This window comes from Stegostoma tigrinum, chromosome 10 (assembly GCF_030684315.1).
Source record: "Stegostoma tigrinum isolate sSteTig4 chromosome 10, sSteTig4.hap1, whole genome shotgun sequence".
NCBI lineage: Eukaryota > Metazoa > Chordata > Chondrichthyes > Orectolobiformes > Stegostomatidae > Stegostoma > Stegostoma tigrinum.
Genome location: NC_081363.1, coordinates 76,264,956 through 76,286,158, shown reverse-complemented (window position 1 = coordinate 76,286,158; position 21,203 = coordinate 76,264,956). Strand labels below are relative to the sequence as shown.

At 40.1% G+C, this 21,203-nt stretch overlaps 1 protein-coding gene across 4 annotated transcripts in view; it reads right to left on the bottom strand.

Moving 5' to 3' along the window:
* The window catches only part of LOC125455913 (regulator of G-protein signaling 6-like), a 516,870-nt gene that overhangs the window by 112,681 nt on the left and 382,986 nt on the right, over positions 1-21,203 (bottom strand). For 3 of the 4 annotated variants that reach the window (XM_048538464.2, XM_048538465.2, XM_048538467.2), the window contains one exon: positions 15,200-15,299. In XM_048538464.2, coding sequence (XP_048394421.1) covers positions 15,200-15,299 — 100 coding nt within the window. The remainder of the gene's footprint in view (positions 1-15,199; positions 15,300-21,203) is intronic. The other variant, XM_048538466.2, reaches the window with a different exon arrangement.

Here is a 21,203-nt window from a genome sequence, read left to right as displayed (position 1 = left end):
TGATGGTGGACATAAGTACCACAGAGGCATTTATGAGACTTTTAGATAAGCCCACGAATATGCAAGGATTGGAGCTATGTGAGCCAAGGGCAGGCAGAAGGGATTAATCTAATTTGGCATCATGTTCGGCTGAACATTGTGGGCTGAAGACCCGATTCCTGTGCTGTACCATTCTATGCTTTATTTGAAATGTGTCCCTTGCCACAATAGCATTATTTCACAACAGTTACATGTTGTTGTCACCTCCTTGCAAGGCTGTAACCTCATCGATTCTGATAAAAGTGAAAACTCTTGAAATAAAATGTGCGGCTGGTCAATGAGCCATCATCCACAGGAATTACAACAAGCCCTGAATGTACAGGTAAGCAGCGAGCTGAACAATGTCAGCGTGATGAAGCACTAGGAAGAGCACGTGGCCCTGTTTTGATTTATCACCCTCTGACTGCAAATTGCATTTTACAGATCCAGGAATAGCTAGTGTGGTTCAATAAATTTACGTAGAGAGTTGGAGAGAATACAGATCAGGACCATCTGTCTTGCTGATGTTTGTCGAGTTAGCCTGGCATTAGTAAGGAGCGTTGGAATGAGATTCCATAATACTGGTGAGAATAGGTCACAGATAGAATCATAGGCTATTGTAACACAAAATGAGATAATTTGGCCCATTGTGTCTGCACTGGCCCTGTGAAAATGTTATCCACTTACTCCCTCACTGCTATTAAAAAATAAGGGCATGTGCAATTGGACACAACCTCACTTGTTTGGATAGGGAATTACTTAAGAGGTTGGAGGCAAAGACTAGGGATGAGGGCAGTGGACTCCAGTTGATTGCATTTGGTGAGTCGTGACCGTAGCTTTTCTCTACATTTCTAAATGATATGGATAAAGGAATAGAGAACAGTCCGTCCAGGTTTGCTAACATCGAGTTTGTAAATGGGAGCAGCAAGTTGCAAAGGATCACTGGTGGATTTAGTGAGGGTTGAAAACTGAGACAGATGGAGTTTAATATGGGGAGGTATCGACATTGAATATAAGAAAGATAGTTCAGAGAATTTTAAATGGTGAGAATTAAAGAACTGGGGTGCAGCAGATGGTTTTAGGAGCACAGAAATCACTGAAAAGTAGTGGATACGTACGCAGAGAGAGAGAAAAAATCAAAAAATGGCTCAGTGAATTGGTCTTTTCCTCAAGGGTGCTGGAATACAAAGGGCTGTTGCATTTGTCTCAGCAAGAACACATTCTTCATGGTATGGGGTAACATATAAGGAATATTCCGATCATATCATACTGTGAGTGGTGTATGATTCAGTGGACCATTGTCAGAGACCGCACACAAGAAAAATGACCCTTGAATATACAAATTTCCCAGGCCGTTTTCACACACTAACTGTGTCAGGACTTCAACAAGTATCTTGAGAGTGGGGCAGGTAAATCCAATCTTTGGAACATTAAATCTTTCAGCATCAGCATTAGGCATTCAGGGCTGTGTGTATAATCTGGCACAAGTTTAATCAGTTACTCACAAATCAGTGAGGGAGGGGAATAAAAGCAATTGGAATTAGTACTGTAAATTCCACATTAAACCTCAGAGTGTAGTGTAGGAATGATAAAATTGTGGCTAGCTCTTGTGTTCTTCATCTTCATGGGTCATCTTTTACATACATAAGTGTGGTAACCTAGGACCTTATTGGCCACTAACAGAAGTGAGCAGTATTGCCAGATCTCAGATTTTGTTACAAATAGATGTGGCAAGATTTACCCTGTGTGAGCGGGCATCCATCTTAACTACTGTGTGAGCTTTTGAGCTTGCAGTTCCAAATTGTTAGCACTATACATACTAGAACTGTAAATAAATTATTTCAAAACAAATTACAATTTAGCTATAATACAGAAAATCTTCCACAGGCAGTCATTCTATTTCCATCCCAACAACATAAGTAAAAAAAAATGCAGACTTGTCCATTGGATGCCCTTATTCCTTCACTGTATCATTTACTGTTTCATCTAAGCTAGCTCTTTTAAATGTTTTCATGACACTTCTTTCTAGGAGTGAAGACACCCTATTTACTTGTCAAACCAATGCCAGCCATTTGGAGAAGTTGATGAAAACCAGCAAAAATCCTTAATAAGTCACCATGGAAACCCGCCTACATCCTTCCATATGATCCAGAAACACTTCAGTTGGTGAGCCAGCCTGTAGGAGTGATAAAGGGATTCCTGATGCTCTTGGTAAAGAGAGCAGCTCCCACTATAATCAGCACAATAACTCTCAAAAATGACATGTTCTAGTTTACTTAACTTCAGTGTGTTACAGTGAAACCTATTTATAGTTATAATAGGTGTGACATTAATCCACAGAGCTGCCTTCACTCTGAGCTGCACCTGACAGCAAAGCACACTTTTATTACCTTGCATTATGAAACTGAGTGGTGCCTTAAGGAGGCATCTTTATCAAAATATATACATCTTCTGTCACTTTACAAACAAAATTCGACATCAAGGCATTCAGACAAGTGACCAGAAGTTTAATAAAATCGGTAAGTTTTAAGCAGGATCTTAAGGAAAAAAATAATGAAGAAGTTCCAAGACAGAGCATAATAAGGAAATCTTAGAGCCTGGGGCCTAGCCACATGAAAATGTGAATGTCAATGACACAGCAATTAAAACTGGCAATGTAGAAAACTCCATAATCACTGCTGCGCCTCAGGATCCAAAGGAGGTTGCAAGCTATAAGCACATCCCGGTACTTATTCAGGAGGTTGAAATTTCTTATTGCCAGCTTTACCCGTCTGAAATCATTCTGTGATTGACCAGAACCATGCAGTCTTGGCCTATTTGTTGTCTGTTTATTCTCCTCTTCACATGGATTTACTTAGAGCTTCTCAAACATGCATCTAAAACATCCGTGTCATGTAACTCACCAAGTAGGTCAGCTGGAGCGTCAAAGCACCCACAGTAAATCTGTTCCCATTTTGACAACTCACACGCAGCAAGTACCCAACGACTCTCCCAACTCATGGATGGTCCTCAGGACCATGGACAGTGCTCAACCTAACTGCATTCCAGTACCCTTGGACAGTACACAAAGACCAGTCTTCCCAACTTATCTTCCAGGTCTGTGCTGCGCTTCATCTCTTTGAAACTTATTTCAATGTCTCAGGTGAGGATAGTCAAGGCTTGCTAGCAAAGTTTAGAGATGACATGAAGATAAGTAGGAAAGTATGCCACGAAGACAACATTATGAGTTTACACATGGTCATAGATGGGATGCTTTTTTGCTATGAAATACCAATCCACCTCGTAGCGCTGCTGCTGCTGTCAGTGGGTAAAGGCTGTGGTCATCCCCAGCTTTTAGCTGACTTATGATCCTGACTTATTATTAGCTTTGTAAACACAGGTAGGTGCATTTTTCAATGTAAAAACTGAAAGAACTGTGGATGCTGTAAATCAGGTACAAAAACAAAGTTGCGGGAAAAGCTCAGCAGGCCTAGCAACAGCTGTGAAGGAAAAAAAAATTAAACATTTTTCTACAGTCCTATCCACATCTTACTGGAAAAGGTTTTGACTTACAAATTAACAGATTGCCCAAAGTGTAACCATTAGAAATAGTATTATCCAAATGATGGCCAAAATGTTATGAGCTCTTGGGATTCTTCTACTGAATGGATGGGCCAGTGGACATACTTTGCATCTAGTTTAAAATAGAAAATAGAACCAGAAGATTTAGGATTTAATTCTTTTAGTGTTGTTATTTTATGTGGATTCCTTTTGGGTGAGAGATTGACAGACATGATCTAGGTATACTAAGTATACTCATTTGGGATACTCATCTTTCTTTAAAACAAGCATGGTGAAGCTAACACCAGTACATTTGGTGCTCTACCTTCTGAATAATATCATTTTGTTTAATCTCAATCAGTTCCACTTAAAGCTTCCCTGAAATATGCAATCTACAGTTCTTTAGAAGATTGATGCATCTTTAGGATGAAGCAACCCCACGCAATGTGACAAGATCCTTAAAATTGCTGACTGTATTGAAATATTTGGAGCATCTTGTTTTAGATCACTGATTGACCTGACTGCATCATGCTTGCACCGTTCCACCGTTACAGATGCAGCTTGAATCTCAGGACTGGTTATGATACAGAAATCTATGCATATTGACTGTTCTGTCATTACTAGACTGTTGAACTTGCATATTGATAGTGCAAATGCAATAATGTCACTGCATGGAATTGATCTGTTAAGCACAGAAAGATGATCTTTTGTAGGCTGCTCATAGTATGTTGGCACTAACTCCTGTATCAATTTTGGATTACAGGGTATGTCAACAAGCCCCTTGGTGACATATGATATGGATGATCATTACATCTTCTGACTATCTTAAATCAATGTCATGGCCTTGAGTTTGGCAGTATAAAAAGTTTGGCCATCTTCAAAAGGCTGCTTGTCAGTTTGTTGGCTCCTCACTTTGTCGATGCATTTGGACAGCTTTCTGTGCTGACTGTGGTGTTGCGTTGTACTACATTGTTGGTCACCTGGCTCTCGTTCCAGGTCTGGTCTGGGTTTTTGAAACCAGGCTTTCTGCACATCCATACCTAATGTCTTTTTGTGCCACACACTTTGCAGATGTGAAGAAATACTCGAGAACTTCTGGGCAGGTATATCAGACAGAATCTGTGATAGAACTTCGCTGACCAGTGTTGCCTGCATTTAAAGCAAGTAATTGATGCTTGTCTCTCACTATGTTGGCATTCACCTTCCAGCAAAGTGTCAATGGCATTTTGTTTTGTCTCACTCAGATGACCATCTCTGAAGGCATTGATCAGAGTAGAGGTGATTATCAATTCAGTTCTTGTTTTCTTTATTCATTGAAGGGATTGATGGCTGGGCCAGCATTTATTGCCCATCCCTAATTGAGTTATGAGTCAATCATATTGCTCTGGGTCTGGAGTCACAAGTAGGCCAGACCAGATAAAGATGACATTTCCTTCCCTAAATGATAGTAGTAAACCAGGTGGATTTTTCCCGACAATCAGCAATGGATTCATGGTCATCATTAGACTCTTAATTCCAGATACTCATTGAATTCAAATTCCACCATCTTTCATAGTGAGATTTGAACTCAGGTCCCCAGAACATTATCTGGATCTCTGGATTAACAGTCCAGCGATAATACCACTAGGCTATTGCCTCCACAGTTAATTAGCCTGTCCATGTGTACTTCTTCAAAGAAATCACACTCATTACGTTTGGTGTGGTATCTGGAGAAAAAGCCACAATGAGACTGGCACATGTTGGATGTGGTGGCTGTATGGTCACTGTCCATAATATGCAGCCTGTCCAAGTAGGACGAACAGAAGAACAAGCAGTGAGCAGGTAACTGCTCTAACATTCGTGTTAGGAATTCTCAGCATCTAGTTTATATCCAGTGGGTCAGAGACTTCCAGCATGCTTATTAATGAGGATTTGATTGGGTATTAATGAGGGTGATAATCTATGCAAATAGGCCTCCAGCCACTCATTAGCAAGAATCTCATCTTAATGTCCAGCACCTTGGTTGGAAAATGCGACTCTGGTTTTTATGTCGCGAAGGACCTTGCTAGATACCTCACCCAATTTTCAAAAGTTCTTGCCATAGCCAACATCATTCAGGGGCTGGACATACTCTGTCCTAGGTTACAGATGTGTATTCTGTTACAGTACTGAGGAAAGCAAAAGTCTTACTCTAGGACATAGACAAACTAGGGGTACTACAGAGCAAGCTCAATAAATCTAAATGCTAGACATTGACAGCGAGAGAAACACTAGCTGAGGAAAGGCGATGGCCTAGTTGAATTATCTCTGAACTGTTAAGCAGAGACCCAGTAATGTTCCAGGGACGTGGGTTCGAATCCCACTTTGGCAGATGGTGGAAATTGAATTCAACAATAACAAGAAAATTCCAGAAAAAATGAGACCAGCAACAGCTACGGAAGAGGTGAAAAGATTAACCCTGATTCACAGACAAAGCTATATCAGTGTTTTCCTTTGAGATTCACACAGATAGACAGAGAGCTGCTCAGCATTAGTGACAGGCAAGAGCACACAATGCCAACTCAACAAAAAAAGTGCCAGGTTCAGACTAATGATCTGACCAAGTCAAACAAGATAAGGGGCGCTACAAAGAATATCAGTCCTAAGCATGACAAGTACTTACAATATCCCTTCTTCTCACATTTCCCTGCTATCTATACACAGAAAGATGCAAAGTGTTGTAAAACTGCCAACCCTCATCCAGACATCTCTCTCCACTTACTGGTTTCCTTGCAACTGCATACAAAACTGTTCAGGTAAAAATCCCACCACCTGTAGGTAGCTGACTTTGAAAACCATGTGTATCTACCAATTAGTCAACCTGTTTAAAATCTGCATCAATCAAAATTAATTATTCAACAGCTTGGTGTTGATTGTTAATAACACACTTCCAATGCACTGTTAAGAGCCTCAACAGAAATGCCGTGACAACTTAGTAACAGATTATACTTCAGTTCCTCTTATCAGTCTGCTGCCAGTGAAGTATGCTCTTCTTTAGCCAAGTCACATCAAATAGAGTACTGCTGGAGCAACTGTGTGTCACTGTAAAACAATAGTTTTGTAATAACAGATGTTATGCAACTTTACACGGAAATTGGTGAAGCATAACTGCTACATTTCAGGCTGTCGTCTGATTTTATTGCTCAACAGCATTCGGTGCTTAATTTTTCTCCCTCACACCTAACACAGATTGTGAGCCATTCACTCAGCAAAGGTCAAACCATGCAACCTGCTTCTAGGTATTTCTAAATTGTTGGGGCTGGGCTGTAAGTGTTGCTGATGTGCAGGCCAAATTGAGGGTGGAGGTGAGGGAAGGGGGCAGGGTCTAGTACAGGACCTGGTGCTAAATACTAAGGTGAGTCAGCACTGATTCTAAAGCTAACCATATGGTAGTTTCCTTGGCAACAGACCGAGCCCACCTTCCCCACACAACTGCATCCTTACTCTCACTTTTAATCACCATTTTGTATGGGTATGAAGCATTTTGAGATGAAGACAGTAGAGTTGAAGTAAATAATCCAACTGAATTTTGAACTGTTCTATACTTTCTGTACACAATACTTAGCCATATTCACAACACCCATGATAATAACACACGCCTTCATAGGTAAATGGGAGATGAGCAGTATGTGACAGGTTATCTTTATACTAAAAACAGATTTGTCAAGGATGGAGCCCTTGATGGTTTTGAGTTCTGAAGACTCCATATAGATGGACTACAGTTTCGGTTTTACCACATAATCACTGGTGGTCCCTTTCCTCCTAGATCAAGAGAACTGACTACTTGATCACTCCCTAAAGGGTCAATGCAAAGTACAACATGAAGCTGACTTGGGGAACTGAACACTTGCCTCCTCCACTGCAGCACAGCGAGCCTATAACCTGATGCTTTCCACTTGCCTAAAGAAGCATGTACAACAGCAGCACAGTTACTGTGATAGGGAATAAAGCCATTTGAACTTCCAAAAATTGTGATTCTGAATTCAGCTTTCCATATGAAACAAGTGCCACAGCTCAATCAAGATTCATTTAACTGAACCAAAACTGGCATTATTTGGAATATGTAAATTCTTAGAGTTGATTTTGAAAAATGCCAGTGTAGAAAATTTGCAGTGACCATCATTATAGTATCCAAATACTTTTGCATCTCCTGCGCACCAGGTGCTCAGCTTATGATATCAATTTATTCCTTGCTATAACCACATTAAAATGTTGAAAGCTTAAGAAAACATGTTCCCCCATAAAATATGGAGCTAATTTCCAGCTGCTGCAGAGAAAAATAAATCTACTAACGGGCCAAGCACCCAGGTGGAAAACTCAGCTGAGCAATGCCTTCATTTTTAACTGTCAAGCTGATACCAGAGGAGGTCATAGTTTAATGTTATTTTTCCAATGTCTTCCAAGTGCAGCCAGGAATATTCATTACTGCTGTGCTCGTGCTCCTCTCTGGTGCTCATTTCTGCAGTCATGGACAATAGAAGACTGCAACTCAAATTAGGAGATTTTTGTGAAAAGCATGACTTTACTGTGTATTACTAATTCCAATTCTTGAGGCCCTGATTTCTCTGTCTCCATCAGAAGTATGGCATTGTAAGAATGTTGATTCTGTGTACCCCTTCTTAGCAGGGCCCGCAACTCATTATGTACTAATAATAATGCAATTTTCTTCGGCTTTTTAAGACATTTTCTACAATAAGAACAAAAACAAATTTGCTGAAAAAGCTCAACAGGTGTGGCAGCATCTGTGAAGGAAAACACAGAGTTAATGGCTCGGGCCTGGTAACCCTTCCTCAGAAGTCAGAAGTTCAGAGGAAGGGTCACCGGATCCGAAACGTTAACTCTGTTTTCTCCTTCACAGATGCTGCCAGACCTGCTAAGCCTTTCCAGCAACTTTTGTTTTTGTTCCTGATTTACAGCATCTACAGTTTTTTCAGTTTTTACTTTCTATAATAAGAACTTGGGCAGGACACTCAAGATTGAGGAAGGGACAAATGATAAAGACCTTTTCTCCCTTTTTACTCCAGCCTCACTCTGGCCATATTCAATTATCTTTCAAGCATTGCTTGAGTGCTTCATTAATCTTCAGGTTAAAGATTCCTGCCAGCTGTAATGTTTTAAATCGTTTCTTAAAGAGTGTTTCTCAGGCTCTCATCTTATTTAGCATTTTAACAATCAGAATCTGTGAATATCCATCACTTCATTTCTCTGCTTTTCTAACTTGAAAGGCTATAATCCTGTCACATACTTCACCTCCCACCAAAAACAACACTTTGTCATTTTCAGTATGAAGCTAACTGGGCAACATTAACTTCTTGAGCGCGGGGTTATACTTTTTACAGTTAATTATCTCAAAGCAATACTGAAATTGAATGGAAAATTCTTCCTCCGCATTACAGTAATTGATGAAAACAACAAGGTGTCACTTGGTAACACATAGCTTGAGAATTGCTGAAAAAATAGAGATATGTTGTTGAGATTTTTTTCCACTTGTGCTCATCAGAACAGATGCAAGAATGCTAAATCTTGAAAGGGAAAAAAAACTACTAATACTGCATGAAAGAGGATGCTGACTCGGTGACAAGTGGATCAGTCTAAGTTGATGAATGTGTGGTGAAAAGCATTAACAGCATCTCTCTTTCCTCAGCAAAACAATAAATGATGTCATGATACAATCCCTCTGAATCAAATTTCCAACATTTTCTTGATAATTTTTCTGTTCCAAACAAAAGAAAATCAATAGACTCAAAAAGCTTGAGCGGCGAACAAGGTCTAGTAGTGAAAGAAAAAAAAATGAAGAAGCAGCAGATTCAATTGTTTTGCGTCCATACTATAAAGTCTCTGGAGATTGTGACTGCCCAGATCGAACACAGGTGAGACCGGTCAACTGTACTCCATCTTCCACTTCCATTTTGCAGCTCACAGTCCCAACATTAAAACAAGGCCAACTCTAAGAACTTTGAGCTTCCAGCACTTGCAAGTGCCATGACAATAGCTCAGGGTCATTAAACTTGAGCAGAGTTTGCTCTGGCCAGGCATGGCGCAATTCAGCAATGCTGAATCTGACCAGCACGGGGACGGGTGGGAGCGAGGTGGCGGGGGGGCGAGAGAGAGAGACAGAAGAGAGAGGGAGAGAGAGATACTGTTCTTAATTTAGTGTGAGACATAAACATGATCAAAGGAGAACTTTTATTCTGAAAGTGATTCCAAATCGGTTTTTATTCATTGGAGTGAGGGGTTCTGTAGCAGTTCTGCACTGGTGACTTCACTCAAAAGAGAGCAGTTATGTATCTACTGACACCGTGAAGTATTAAGTGTCGTGTGCGCCATGTCTGCCGAGTTTATCACTTGACTGATAATGTCTTGACTGTTGATTACCACATTATGTGCTAAAATGACCTTGGGACAGCACTCTACATTGTTTCAGAATGTATGAAACTCAGTTAAAGATAACAACCGCAGTGATTTAAATTAATCTCTCTGAACTTCCTTTGTGACTATAAGTGATCTGAACTGCGAATCGTGCATTAGTAGCAGTGTTGACAATCCCTGCATCAAGGTTTCCGTCACATACATTTTTGGATGCATGCCAGTGTAAAAGAGAGTTAGACTCTATGGCTGATACCTCAATCCTTACTCTCTGGTTTGAACCTTCTGAAGTGCAGTTTAAATTTGTCCGGGGGATTTGGAAGTATTGAGGCTGGTCAGCTTTTTGTGTGCTAATACATGGTTCTCAGCTCATTACACATGTCTGCATGAGGAACACAGTGAATCTGGTGGAGGGGGTTGTTATGAAGTCAATGAGTTTGATGTTACCTCGAATGCCAAAGGTGCCTGGTGCCATATTTAGAGGGCCTCTGGAAAGGCATTCATTCCCTGTAAGACAAAAGCAGGGCTGGAGTGGATGCCCTCCAGACTCCGTCAGTCAGCCTGTCTTCCTTAGCTGGAAAGACTTTCATCTTCCTTGATTCAAGCCCACTACATTCCGGCCTCCCTTTGTCATCCTAGGCTTGGTTAACCAACTGCCATCCAATCTCAAACCTGACAAGGCACAGGTGAACAGACGAAAGCAGCAGCTCCTTGCATCCAAAGCCCAGCAGGTACCTCACCTGCTGCATGCAGGCAGGTTTTGCCATTATACTGTCAGTTCCAGAATTGCTCTCTGAGGCAGGCCTTGACCGAGAATGGGAATTTAACTCTGCTGTTTTAAATTCTTTGAATGCGCAGCACGAAATGCAAATGAATGCAAAAGGACTTCCCAAAGCTTGCTGTCAGGTGGCTCGACCTGTCTTTCATAATTCTGAAAATGTGACTGCAAACTTTTGATTCCCCCAACTGGGAACTTGATTGTTGTCAAATTAACTTCTGTCGCCCGTGTGGCTTCTCTCGGTGGGAAGCAGCACAAGATACTGCACCCCTATTGACTAAATCCCCAGTGATACTGCTCCCCTCTTTCTCATCCTCTCTGCCAAACCCCTGTGCATTCAGCTTTGAGTCATTCTGGGACGAACAGTATAACAGCAAAATCAGGTTAAAATAAACTGGCACTGAATTATCAGCCTTCGCTCAGCCTCTTGTAAATTTGTCTCTGAGTCATAACTTCTGGGCGCAAGTCTGATGCCAGGATTTGAGTACAAGAATGAAGTCCGTTGCTAGTTGGCAGTACTGATGAAGAACTGCATTGTCAGAGGCGCAGTCTTTCAATGAAGATTTTAAGCTGAGGCCCTGCCTGTTTGTGGTGGGTTGGGTGGGGTGGGGGGGTGGGGAGGCTTTGGATGAGATTCTGCGATACCACTTTTGAAGAAGAGCAGGTTGGTTATCCTCAGTGTCCAATATTTACCTCTTGATCAACATCACAGAAGACTATTTCGTTGTTATCACAGTGCTATTTCTGGTATATTGCAGTGGGCATATTGTTGCTATGCTTTATAAGTGGACATCTGTGTCCAGGCCAAATTACAAGCAGCAAGTTGGAAAAAGGAATTCAATGGACTTGATCATCTGTGTGGGCTAGCATAGGACAATGAAAATTGATAGGTAATTGAAAAAAATCAATTGATTCACTAAAATCTTTCGGGGAAGTGAACTTGCTGCTGCATGTGACTCCAGTCGTACATGACACGGCAGAATTTTAACACTGTCCAAATTGGCCCAGGCGTCAACACAGCAGGAATAAACACATCATAGATAATGTCATGTCATAGATAATGGAAAGTACCAACAACATGTGCACAAAATGTTTGGTCGCGGGTATGTTGCCCAAGTAGAATTCGTTCATATCGTGGGTAATTAGTGCAGGAGATTGCTTCCTGCATTAAACCTGGAAGCAGTTCCAATTGCTAATAAAAGTCATATGTCTCAGGAAGAAGATTGCCTTCCTCATAGACGGAAATATACCATTTTTAAAAGAAGAGTCTTTTACATTAATCTTCTTAAAATCCCTAACATGCACTGGTATGGATCCATAGATTCAGTAAGCCCAAGAGACTACTGCCAATGAATCAGACTTGATATTGAATACTAGTGGGTCCCTCGAAAAGAGAAAACTGTCTACCTGTTGTTACACTTGCCAGTAGAAGCCAAATGTTAGTAATTATCAGGAGAAATCAATGCTTACTTACAAAAGTCATTAGAATATCCAATTATGGCATATCTGCTCTCTCCCAGATTTAGGCTAAATGACTCAGGACAGAGTCAGGATTAACCGTGTGCCACCCCCGGTGTACATTATTTAGCTCCATTCTGGGGAGTACTTGTATGGCACTAAGCCAAAAAAGTTCACACTCGGCTAATAATCCTTCTGCTAAATGACAAATATACAAAACAATGAATAATCCAGTATCTCAGTATGAAAATTGATATTGCTACATTCAAGTTTCCATCGTATGATCATACATCATGTATGTAATAACATCTCAAAACAGCACTTATTGCAATCATTTGAAATCAAGAGCTCTTAAATTTTTCCAAAGCACATACTTTTTTTGATGTTTTCCAGATGTATTAACCCACAGAATAATTTATTTGTATTATCTTGATAATAAAACAGTAACAAAACAAGGGAGGAACTCAGAATCAGAGAAAAGCTTTGCGTATGACACCTATTTCTCTCTCTCTCGCTTTTTATTCTCTTCCCCTTAAAACCAGTGATTTTGATCCTGCCTCTTGCACTGCTATATTGTCCTCATTGACCACCACTGTATTTATTACTTAGAAATGAGATCTGGCATGTACTTTTGGAAGCAGAGTGTTTTGAAAACACACTCATTATAAAGCAAGTGAACTTGGTTTACTTAGCTTTCTAATTGGCAATGCTGGTCTCATACTATTGATGCTCATGACACATTGAATAAATCTACTTGAAACATATTTACGGCTTCAACAGATCAATGAGCAAACATTTTTGCAGCCTCACACATTTTTGCGTCAAAGAAAATAAAGGAGAATTATCTGGAGTTATTATTTTTTTAAAGTAGAAATCCGATTTTTCTGTAATTCCCATGTGAGAGCTACAGTGCATTTTGTGGTCATTCAGGTGGTAGATATCAGTACAGCCGTGTAAAATATGCTTTCCGTTCAGTGTCAGTAACAAACACTCTCAGTAACTCCCAACTGCACCAGTGTGATCTGTTCAGTTCAGCAAAAAGGTACATCACAAAAATCTCTTTTTTTGGACAGCATCAGATTTTGGGTAGCCAGGTTTGAGTGTGCCCGTAAAATCCATACAGTCAGTGAAATCTGTGGTGAATTTTGCGTATTTGGCCGCGTACCTGCAGGGCGATGAGTTGAAACATCCCAATTTTATTTCACATACCAGTAGCATCTTTCGAATTCCGCAGCTTCAGGCACCTGCATTAGGATAAGGCTGAGACAATGGGAACTGCAGGTGCTGGAGAATCCGAGATAACAAAGTGCGGAGCTAGATGAACACAGCAGGCCAAGCAGCATCTTAGGAGCACAAGGTACTGCTGCTTGGCCTGCTGTGCTCATCCAGCTCCACACTGTGTTATCTCAGGATTAGGCTGCACTGGATTGTGGAATTTTCTGGATTTCAGTGAAAAAAATGAGAACTCAATAATTCAAGTCAGAACAAAATCCAGTGAAGAAGGAGGGGTGCAGATAAACTAAATGATTGTAAAGCAATTTGTGTCAATGTTCACGTCACTGCTGATTTTAGTAATCTGCTCAAGTACTGAACTGACAGTCTTCAGTGCCTGCCTACTACTCTGCAACCTGGTTAAAATTGGAAAAGGTACATCACAAAAATCTCTGTTTTTTTGGACAGCATCAGATTTTGGGTAGCCAGATTTGAGTGTGCCTGTAAAATCCATACAGTCATCCTTCAATGTACATTAAAATCATCCAGCTGCCAGAATTAAAAAGGCTAGTGTGTTATGTCATTTCATTATTCTGTCCAAATAGAGGAATATCAACAACAACAATGAACCAAAGTAAGGGTGCAGCTTTAGGTCAGATATATACAGTTCATTTTAAACTAACCCATCGTACAGTTCCCCATAAAGATATCAAGCAGGTTGCAAAATATGCATCTGATTCAAGCTTGTTCCATTTCCCATGGGTGTGTTAATTTAAAATTATTCTGTGTGTCCTTTAACCTTTAAACTCATCCTACACAAAGATATGTAACATTCTTTAATGAGCTGCAAACAGTCATAAACAACCAGGCAAAGAGCACTAAAGTAGCAATGAAAAAAAAGGCAAAACTTTATTTCAACCGGTTATCATTTGTATGTTCCATTTGTCATAATCGGGACAATTCTGAACCAAACAGTTTTATTTCTGCTGACACTCAGATTCAAAATAATGCTAGTTCTCTCTCATCTCTTTGTCTCTTTGGAGACTCAATAAAACAACTCATATTTTGCTTCATGTGTGGCAATGAATATTCAAAAATCTGTATTTGCAAAGCACTTTGTTAATCCTTCACAAGTATCCCAATGGATAACGATATTAAATAACATTTAATAACGAGCAGCAATTGTTGTTAAGTGGATAAATATAGTAGCCAATTCCACAGTCCCTTAAAACCAGCAAGGTTAGTGATATTTTTTCATTGTATATTGACAAGGTCACCAGTAGAATTCTCTGCCAAAATGATATATATCAAGGAGATGATTGGCCACAGCTTGAAAATGTTGATTAATGGGGGAAAAAGAAGACAGTTCCATTTTCTAGACTGTCTATAACTACAATTGAGCAAAAAATAGACAGGAGATATTGTTTGAGTGCACAGGAAAACAAATCCAGAATGTGTTTGAGCATAAAAACAAAGCAACAGTTCTATTATTCAAGTTGTATGAAACATTTCTATCAGGTTCTTGTAAATGTATGTAGGGGACAGTCTAAGAGAGCTAGGGCATGAGACATAGGGCCAGGGCCCACATCTCTGACGAACAATGGTCCTGACCCGAAACATCAACTTTCCTGCTGGTCTGATGCTGCCTGGCCTGCTGTATTCATCCAGCTCCATATTGTGTTATTTCTGACTCCAGCACCTGCAGTTCTTACTATCTCCCAAAAATGGTGCTTGATATTTTAAGACAGTTGCACCAATTTAAAGGGAATCTGGCCCAGAATTTCCCAATCAATTGAAATATCGTCTCACCTGTGATGACGCTGGGAATCTTTGACAGGAAGCTCTTCACTGTTCGGATCATCACTCCACCAGCTTTGTCATCTTGCATCCGTGTGATGATATTTTCTATCTGCCAAAGAAAGTCAAATCTGTGGTTATTATGAGCCTGAGTAACTCAATTGGTAAAGCATCAAACTTTTAATCTGAGGGTCCGGGGTTCAAGGCTCTGTTCACCTGTAACTTTCAAAGCAGCTCAAAATTACAGAGAGGCGATGGTCAAGTGGTGTTATCACTGTTAATCCTGTATAACATTCCAGGGATCTGGGTTCATATCCCAACAGGGCAGATGGTGGACTTTAAATTCAATAAAAATATCTGGAATTAAGAGTCTAATGATGACCATGAATCCAATGTTGGGGAAAAAATCCAACTGCTAATGTCCTTTAGGGAAGGAAACTACCATCCTTACCTGGTCCGGCCTAAATGTGACTCCAGACCCAGAGAGCAATGTGGTTGACTCTGAGCTGCCCTCTGGGCAATTTGGGATGGGCAATAGACACTGCCTGGTCAGCAATGCCCTCATCCTGTAAGTGAATAAAGGAAAAAAGAAAGTTTTTTTTCCCCGTTAATTTTTATGCTCCTCAACACAAAGGTGTCAACATTACTATTTCACAGATGAGCTACAGCCCTGAAGTTCTCTCTTGGCTAGTCCCAGTTGAGGAGCTCTCTCCTGCTGTTTCATTATCATTTCTCACACCAACCATCCAGCAGAGAGATTGGCAATTGTTGTGTGGTTTAGTTGCAAATCAAAATTCTTTTGCGCTCTGCACCTATTCCATTTACAAACTGGAATGAGATGGCCCAAGCTCAAGTCAACTCATGCCATTGTGACTGGAATGTGGCCTAGTGGGAGTCACCATGATCTAGTTTCAAGCTCCACTCCAAAGCTTCAGCAAAAAATAACCCAAAGGCGATACTCCAGAGCAGGTCTAGGTGATAAAAACTGAAAGAGCTGCAGATGCTGTAAATCAGAGGCAAAAACTGAGAACTCAGAACTGAGGAAGGGTTACTCGACCCAAAACTCTGATTTCTCTCCACAGTTGCTACCGGACCTGCTGAGCTTTTCCAGTAACTTCTATTTTTGTCTCAGTACGAAGTGATGTTCTGCTGGAAGTGTTATCTCTTCCGTGACATGAGAAAAAGGGCCCTCCCTGGCAGCTTGTGAGGACATAAAACTTTCCATGGCACCATTGTTCTGGTTAATGTTGATTCCTCCAACAAAACCATAGAAAGGATTATCGCCTTGTTATCATGCTGCTGCTGTTTGTTTGATCTTTCTGTGCAAATTGGCTGTTCTGTGTTTCCTTCGTTAGTCACGATTAGTGATTACTCTTAAAAATTATTTATTGGCTGTAAAGTTTTTTGAGGTGATTGAGAAAAATACAATTTTTATGTGTACATGCAGGATTATGAGACAGTGTTTATAAGATTGAAGAAACATTATTCCTTTCATAAATCACCATGCCTACCCTCATTACTGTGTAAATTCCTGTTTCAGTACTGATTTATTCACCAATTTGTTGATCTTCTAATGCTCAGCCACAAGGTTATTCTTAAATTCCCTCATAGAATGTGGGTGTTGCCGACAGGGCCATCATTTATTGCTCATCCCTAATTGCCCTTGAGAAGGTGGTAGTGAGCTTTTGTTGGAATTAATCACGCCTGCTAGACGGATTTGTGATTGGTGTTGCAACAATTCGACATGGCATTAACCAGCAGAGGAAGGATGTCTTCCTTTGGCCTGAGCAGGATTCAGACTCATTTCCTAGAATGGGGAAAAGTATGTGTTTGTACTGAATCTATTGAACCATACAGCTCTGGCTATCATTTGGAGCTGTTACCAACCCATGGTGAACATTCCAAATACATTCCATCACCATTGTACCCATCAGCCACTGTATTGTAGTTTTATTCAAGAGTGAATGATGCATATTACTACCATCAGACAAGGAGTCTTAGCTGAACCATTTAACTCAGGAAATGCTGACAGAACTGAACTTCAGCACAATTTAGTCTTCTATTTTCATGTTTGACAAAACAAAAGCAAGTGATCCAGCTCAGTGCCCGTGGAAGGAATGGGAATGGAGCGAGTTCAGTGTATTCAGGACACTAATACAAAATGGGCCTGGTACAGACCAGTGCCCATGGAACAAGTGAAACTGCTCTAACTGTTAGACTGATAATCTCAGTGGAAGAACAAGCTTTTTATAAATCAAAGCACTGCCACTGAAATAGGCAGTGATTAGCACGTTGACGCTCATCATATAACATCTTTCAGTGTCCCTGAGAGTGGTTCTCAAGAAAGGCATTCTTGTTGATTGTCGATAAAATGTCAACAGGAAAATATGTCAGCTGATAATAAAAGCTGCAAATTTAATTGCATGTCAACTTGCAGCTACACCATCATCAAAGTCCCAGGGATCTGTATTTACTTCCACAAACAATGTCACGCCCTATCTGGGTAAATGTGCACTTTATCTTTGATGTGTAATAATACTGACTGAAGAGCATTGGACACCAGGATTTCAAATGAGCATTGGAGTATGGATCTTTATCCACATTCATCACACAAGTGTCTAAATGCCTTCATGAATTACCTTTATCCTACAGCTGAATTGGAGACTAGAGTGTCAATGAGATACATTAATACATGGAGGAATGTCACCAATGCACACGCTGTATAAATGACTGAATCTTTTGCAGTCCGTACTTACGTTTCATTCTTAATTGCAATTTGATGTTTACCAGATGCCATGAGAAAGCTCATTTGGGCAGGGTACCAATTTCAGGATCTCAGTCTTTGACAGATTACTTGTAACCAGAATCAACAGATGCTGCCACAGCGTTTGCTTCCTCTTCATGCGAGCATGTTCACCCCGCTAAACAACATTCTAGTGACAAGGTTAGTTTAACTACTATTCACATTCTCAGTACTTTTATGTGTTCACTGCGTTTCAGTGGTTATGGACATACTGGGTGTAATTGTTTAGCACAGCGTGGAAGCAGAGCAATGGTGAGTGCTGTAACAAACACTTAACTCAAGCAATAATACTGATCGAGATCTACTGCCTATGAGGCTTCCCTTAAAGTACCACATCATAAACATATTAGGACTTTTCAGAAATGCAATATGAGAGGAATTCCAGCAATAGGAACGCGAACTTGGTTGATAGAGAGGACACACAGAATTAAGGTGACAGCACAAGATATTGGGCCAATATTAGGTCATTTGGCCTTTTAAGTCTGTCCTGCCACTCAATAAGTGGCGAACCTGCCACTGTCTCAACTCTTCTTTCTTGCCAGCTACTCATAGCCCTCATCTTCTTTATTTTGAAAAAATCTATTCACCTCGTCTTTAGGGTTTAGCCTCCACAAGTTTCTGGGGTAGAGAATTCCAGACATTCACTTTCCTCTGAGAGAAGAAATTCCTTTCCATCTCAGTGTTAAATGAATGTCCCCTTGTTCTGTAATTATGCCTCCTAGTTCACAAGTTCCCTATTAGTGGAAACATCTTATTATCTACCCTTGTCAAACCCCCTCAGAGTCTTGTATATTTAAATAATATCACCCCTTATTCTTCTAAAATCTAACAAATAAAGGCCTAACCTGTTTAGCTGTTAGTAACATTGATAACATCAACCCCATCACTTCAGGAATCAGATGAGTGAATGCCTCCACAGCCAGTATTTCCCTTCTTAAATATGGGGACCAAAATGTTTGTGCATGTACTCCACTTGAAATGAGACTTCCTTATTTTTAAACTCGAACCTCTTAGCAATAAAATTCCATTTAATTTCTTACTTACTTGCTAACTTTTTATGTTTCATCCATAATAACACCCAGATCTCTCTATGTTGCTCATTTTTGCAGACTCTCTACATTTAAACATTTCTGTAATTGTCTTTACTTATGTCAAGAACCCTGGTTTGAGACCTGAACTCCTCTTCCTCAAATTGCATTTGAAATTTTGCTTATCCCTAAAGGATCATTAACTACGAAATCTCTAATTAATCCTACCTTGTTAACACATTACTAAATCAAAAATGACCCGATCCTGGGTGGGTTGTGTAATGTACTATTCTAAGAAGTAACCCCTGATGCACCCTACAATTTCACCTTCCATTAAGAGGTTAATAGATGGAAATGCCCATCCTGGCAGATATAAATACACATGGTAGTGAATCAGAAGGGGGACTGAACAAAATTAATGTAAATAAAACATTGCTAATGAGGAAATTAAAAGAGTTAAAGAGTGACAAATCCTCAGGATCTGACAGTGTCCATCAGGAAGTAGGGTTGTAGATACCCCAATTATAATCTTTCTGAGTTCCCTGGATATAGGAGTGGATTGGAAAATTGCACATGCCAATTCACATTTTAAGAAGATTCAAAGAGGAACAGGGAATAACAGTCCAGTTAGCTTAACATGTGTGGTGGGAAATTTGTTGAACTCACTAATCAAGGATGAGGTAATTGAACACCTTGAAAATTTTCATTTAAAGAAGAGCCAGTGTGGATTCTAAACAGGGAGATCATGCCTAACAAACTTCATTGAGTTTTTTTTGAAGAGGTGATGAAAATAGTGGACAGGGAAATGCTTACAGACTTTTTTTTTGGGTGGGCATCCAGAAGATATCTAATAAAGTTCGCCAGAAGAGACCGTTAATTAGAAGCCCGTGGAACTGAGGGTAAATTATTGACATGGCCGAGAATTTGATGATATGGTGTTTAACAGATAATAGGGTTTAATGAGTAGGAACACAAATTCGCAGGATGTGACGGTGTGCCACAAAGTTCTGTGTTGATCTACAGAGAGATATTGATAGACTGCTTCAATGGGCAAAACTGTGGCAGATGGGCTTCAATGTAAACAAGTGTGGGGTTATCCACTATCCTCAATGGAAAATAAACACAGGGTACTTTGTAGATGGCATGCATTGATCTTTAAAAAGTGTACAAGGATGCAGAAGCTATGGTGCTGTTAAATAAAACCTTGGTTAGACCCCACTTATAGTACTGTGAGCAGATCTTGGCACCACAACTTATGAAGGATAGACTGGCCTTGGAGGGAGTACAATGTAGGCTTGCAAGAATGAAACCTGGACTTCACAGTTAAAGTTATAAGGGCAGAATAAAAATAAATTGGCCTGTTTTCTCCATAATTCAGAAGATTAAGGGGTGGCCTAATCAAAGTCTTCAAGGTATTAACAGGAAAAGACAGGGTAGATGAAGATAGACTATTTCCACTGGTTCAGGATTCTACATCTAGGAGGAATAGTTTGAAAATTAGGGCCAGATCATTCAGAAGAGATGTCAGGAAGCACTTCTACAGACAAAGGGTGGTAGATGTTTGGAATTGTCTTCCAGAAATGGCATTATATCCTGGATCAGTTATTAATTTTAAAACTGAGACAGATAAACTTTTGTTAATCAAAGGTATTAAGGAATATGGGCCAAAGGCAGGTATTTGGAGAGAGGCCCCAAATCAGCCATGATCTCATTGAATGGCAGAGCAGGTTTAAGGTTTTGAATGGCCTACTCCTGTTCTTATGCTCTACTCAATTATGCCAACTAATTATTGTTGTTTTGCATAGAGATCTGGACTGTACTTTCTACCAACCTTGATCTAAAAGTCAGGTAAATTGGGATACTGTGAATACTTTAAAAAGATTTTAACATTTGTTACGACTCTGGACATAGCAAGGCCCAATTTATGAAATGCTCCCTCATTTCCTGAAAATGGAAGTATAAGGTCTTAAACAAGACCAAGAATGCTAGTTTTCTGACTCAGTCTTGGGTGTCCCATGTTAGGGACCAGAACTGACCCCTCAAAATACTTTAAGAAGTTTGCCTATACCCTAATGTTTTCTTATTTTAAAGACAAATGTAATGTGCTATGTTTCAGATGCAATTCAACTGATCAAACTCCTTAACGCTAAGTAAAACGACATTTATTCAAACACCGTAATTAAAA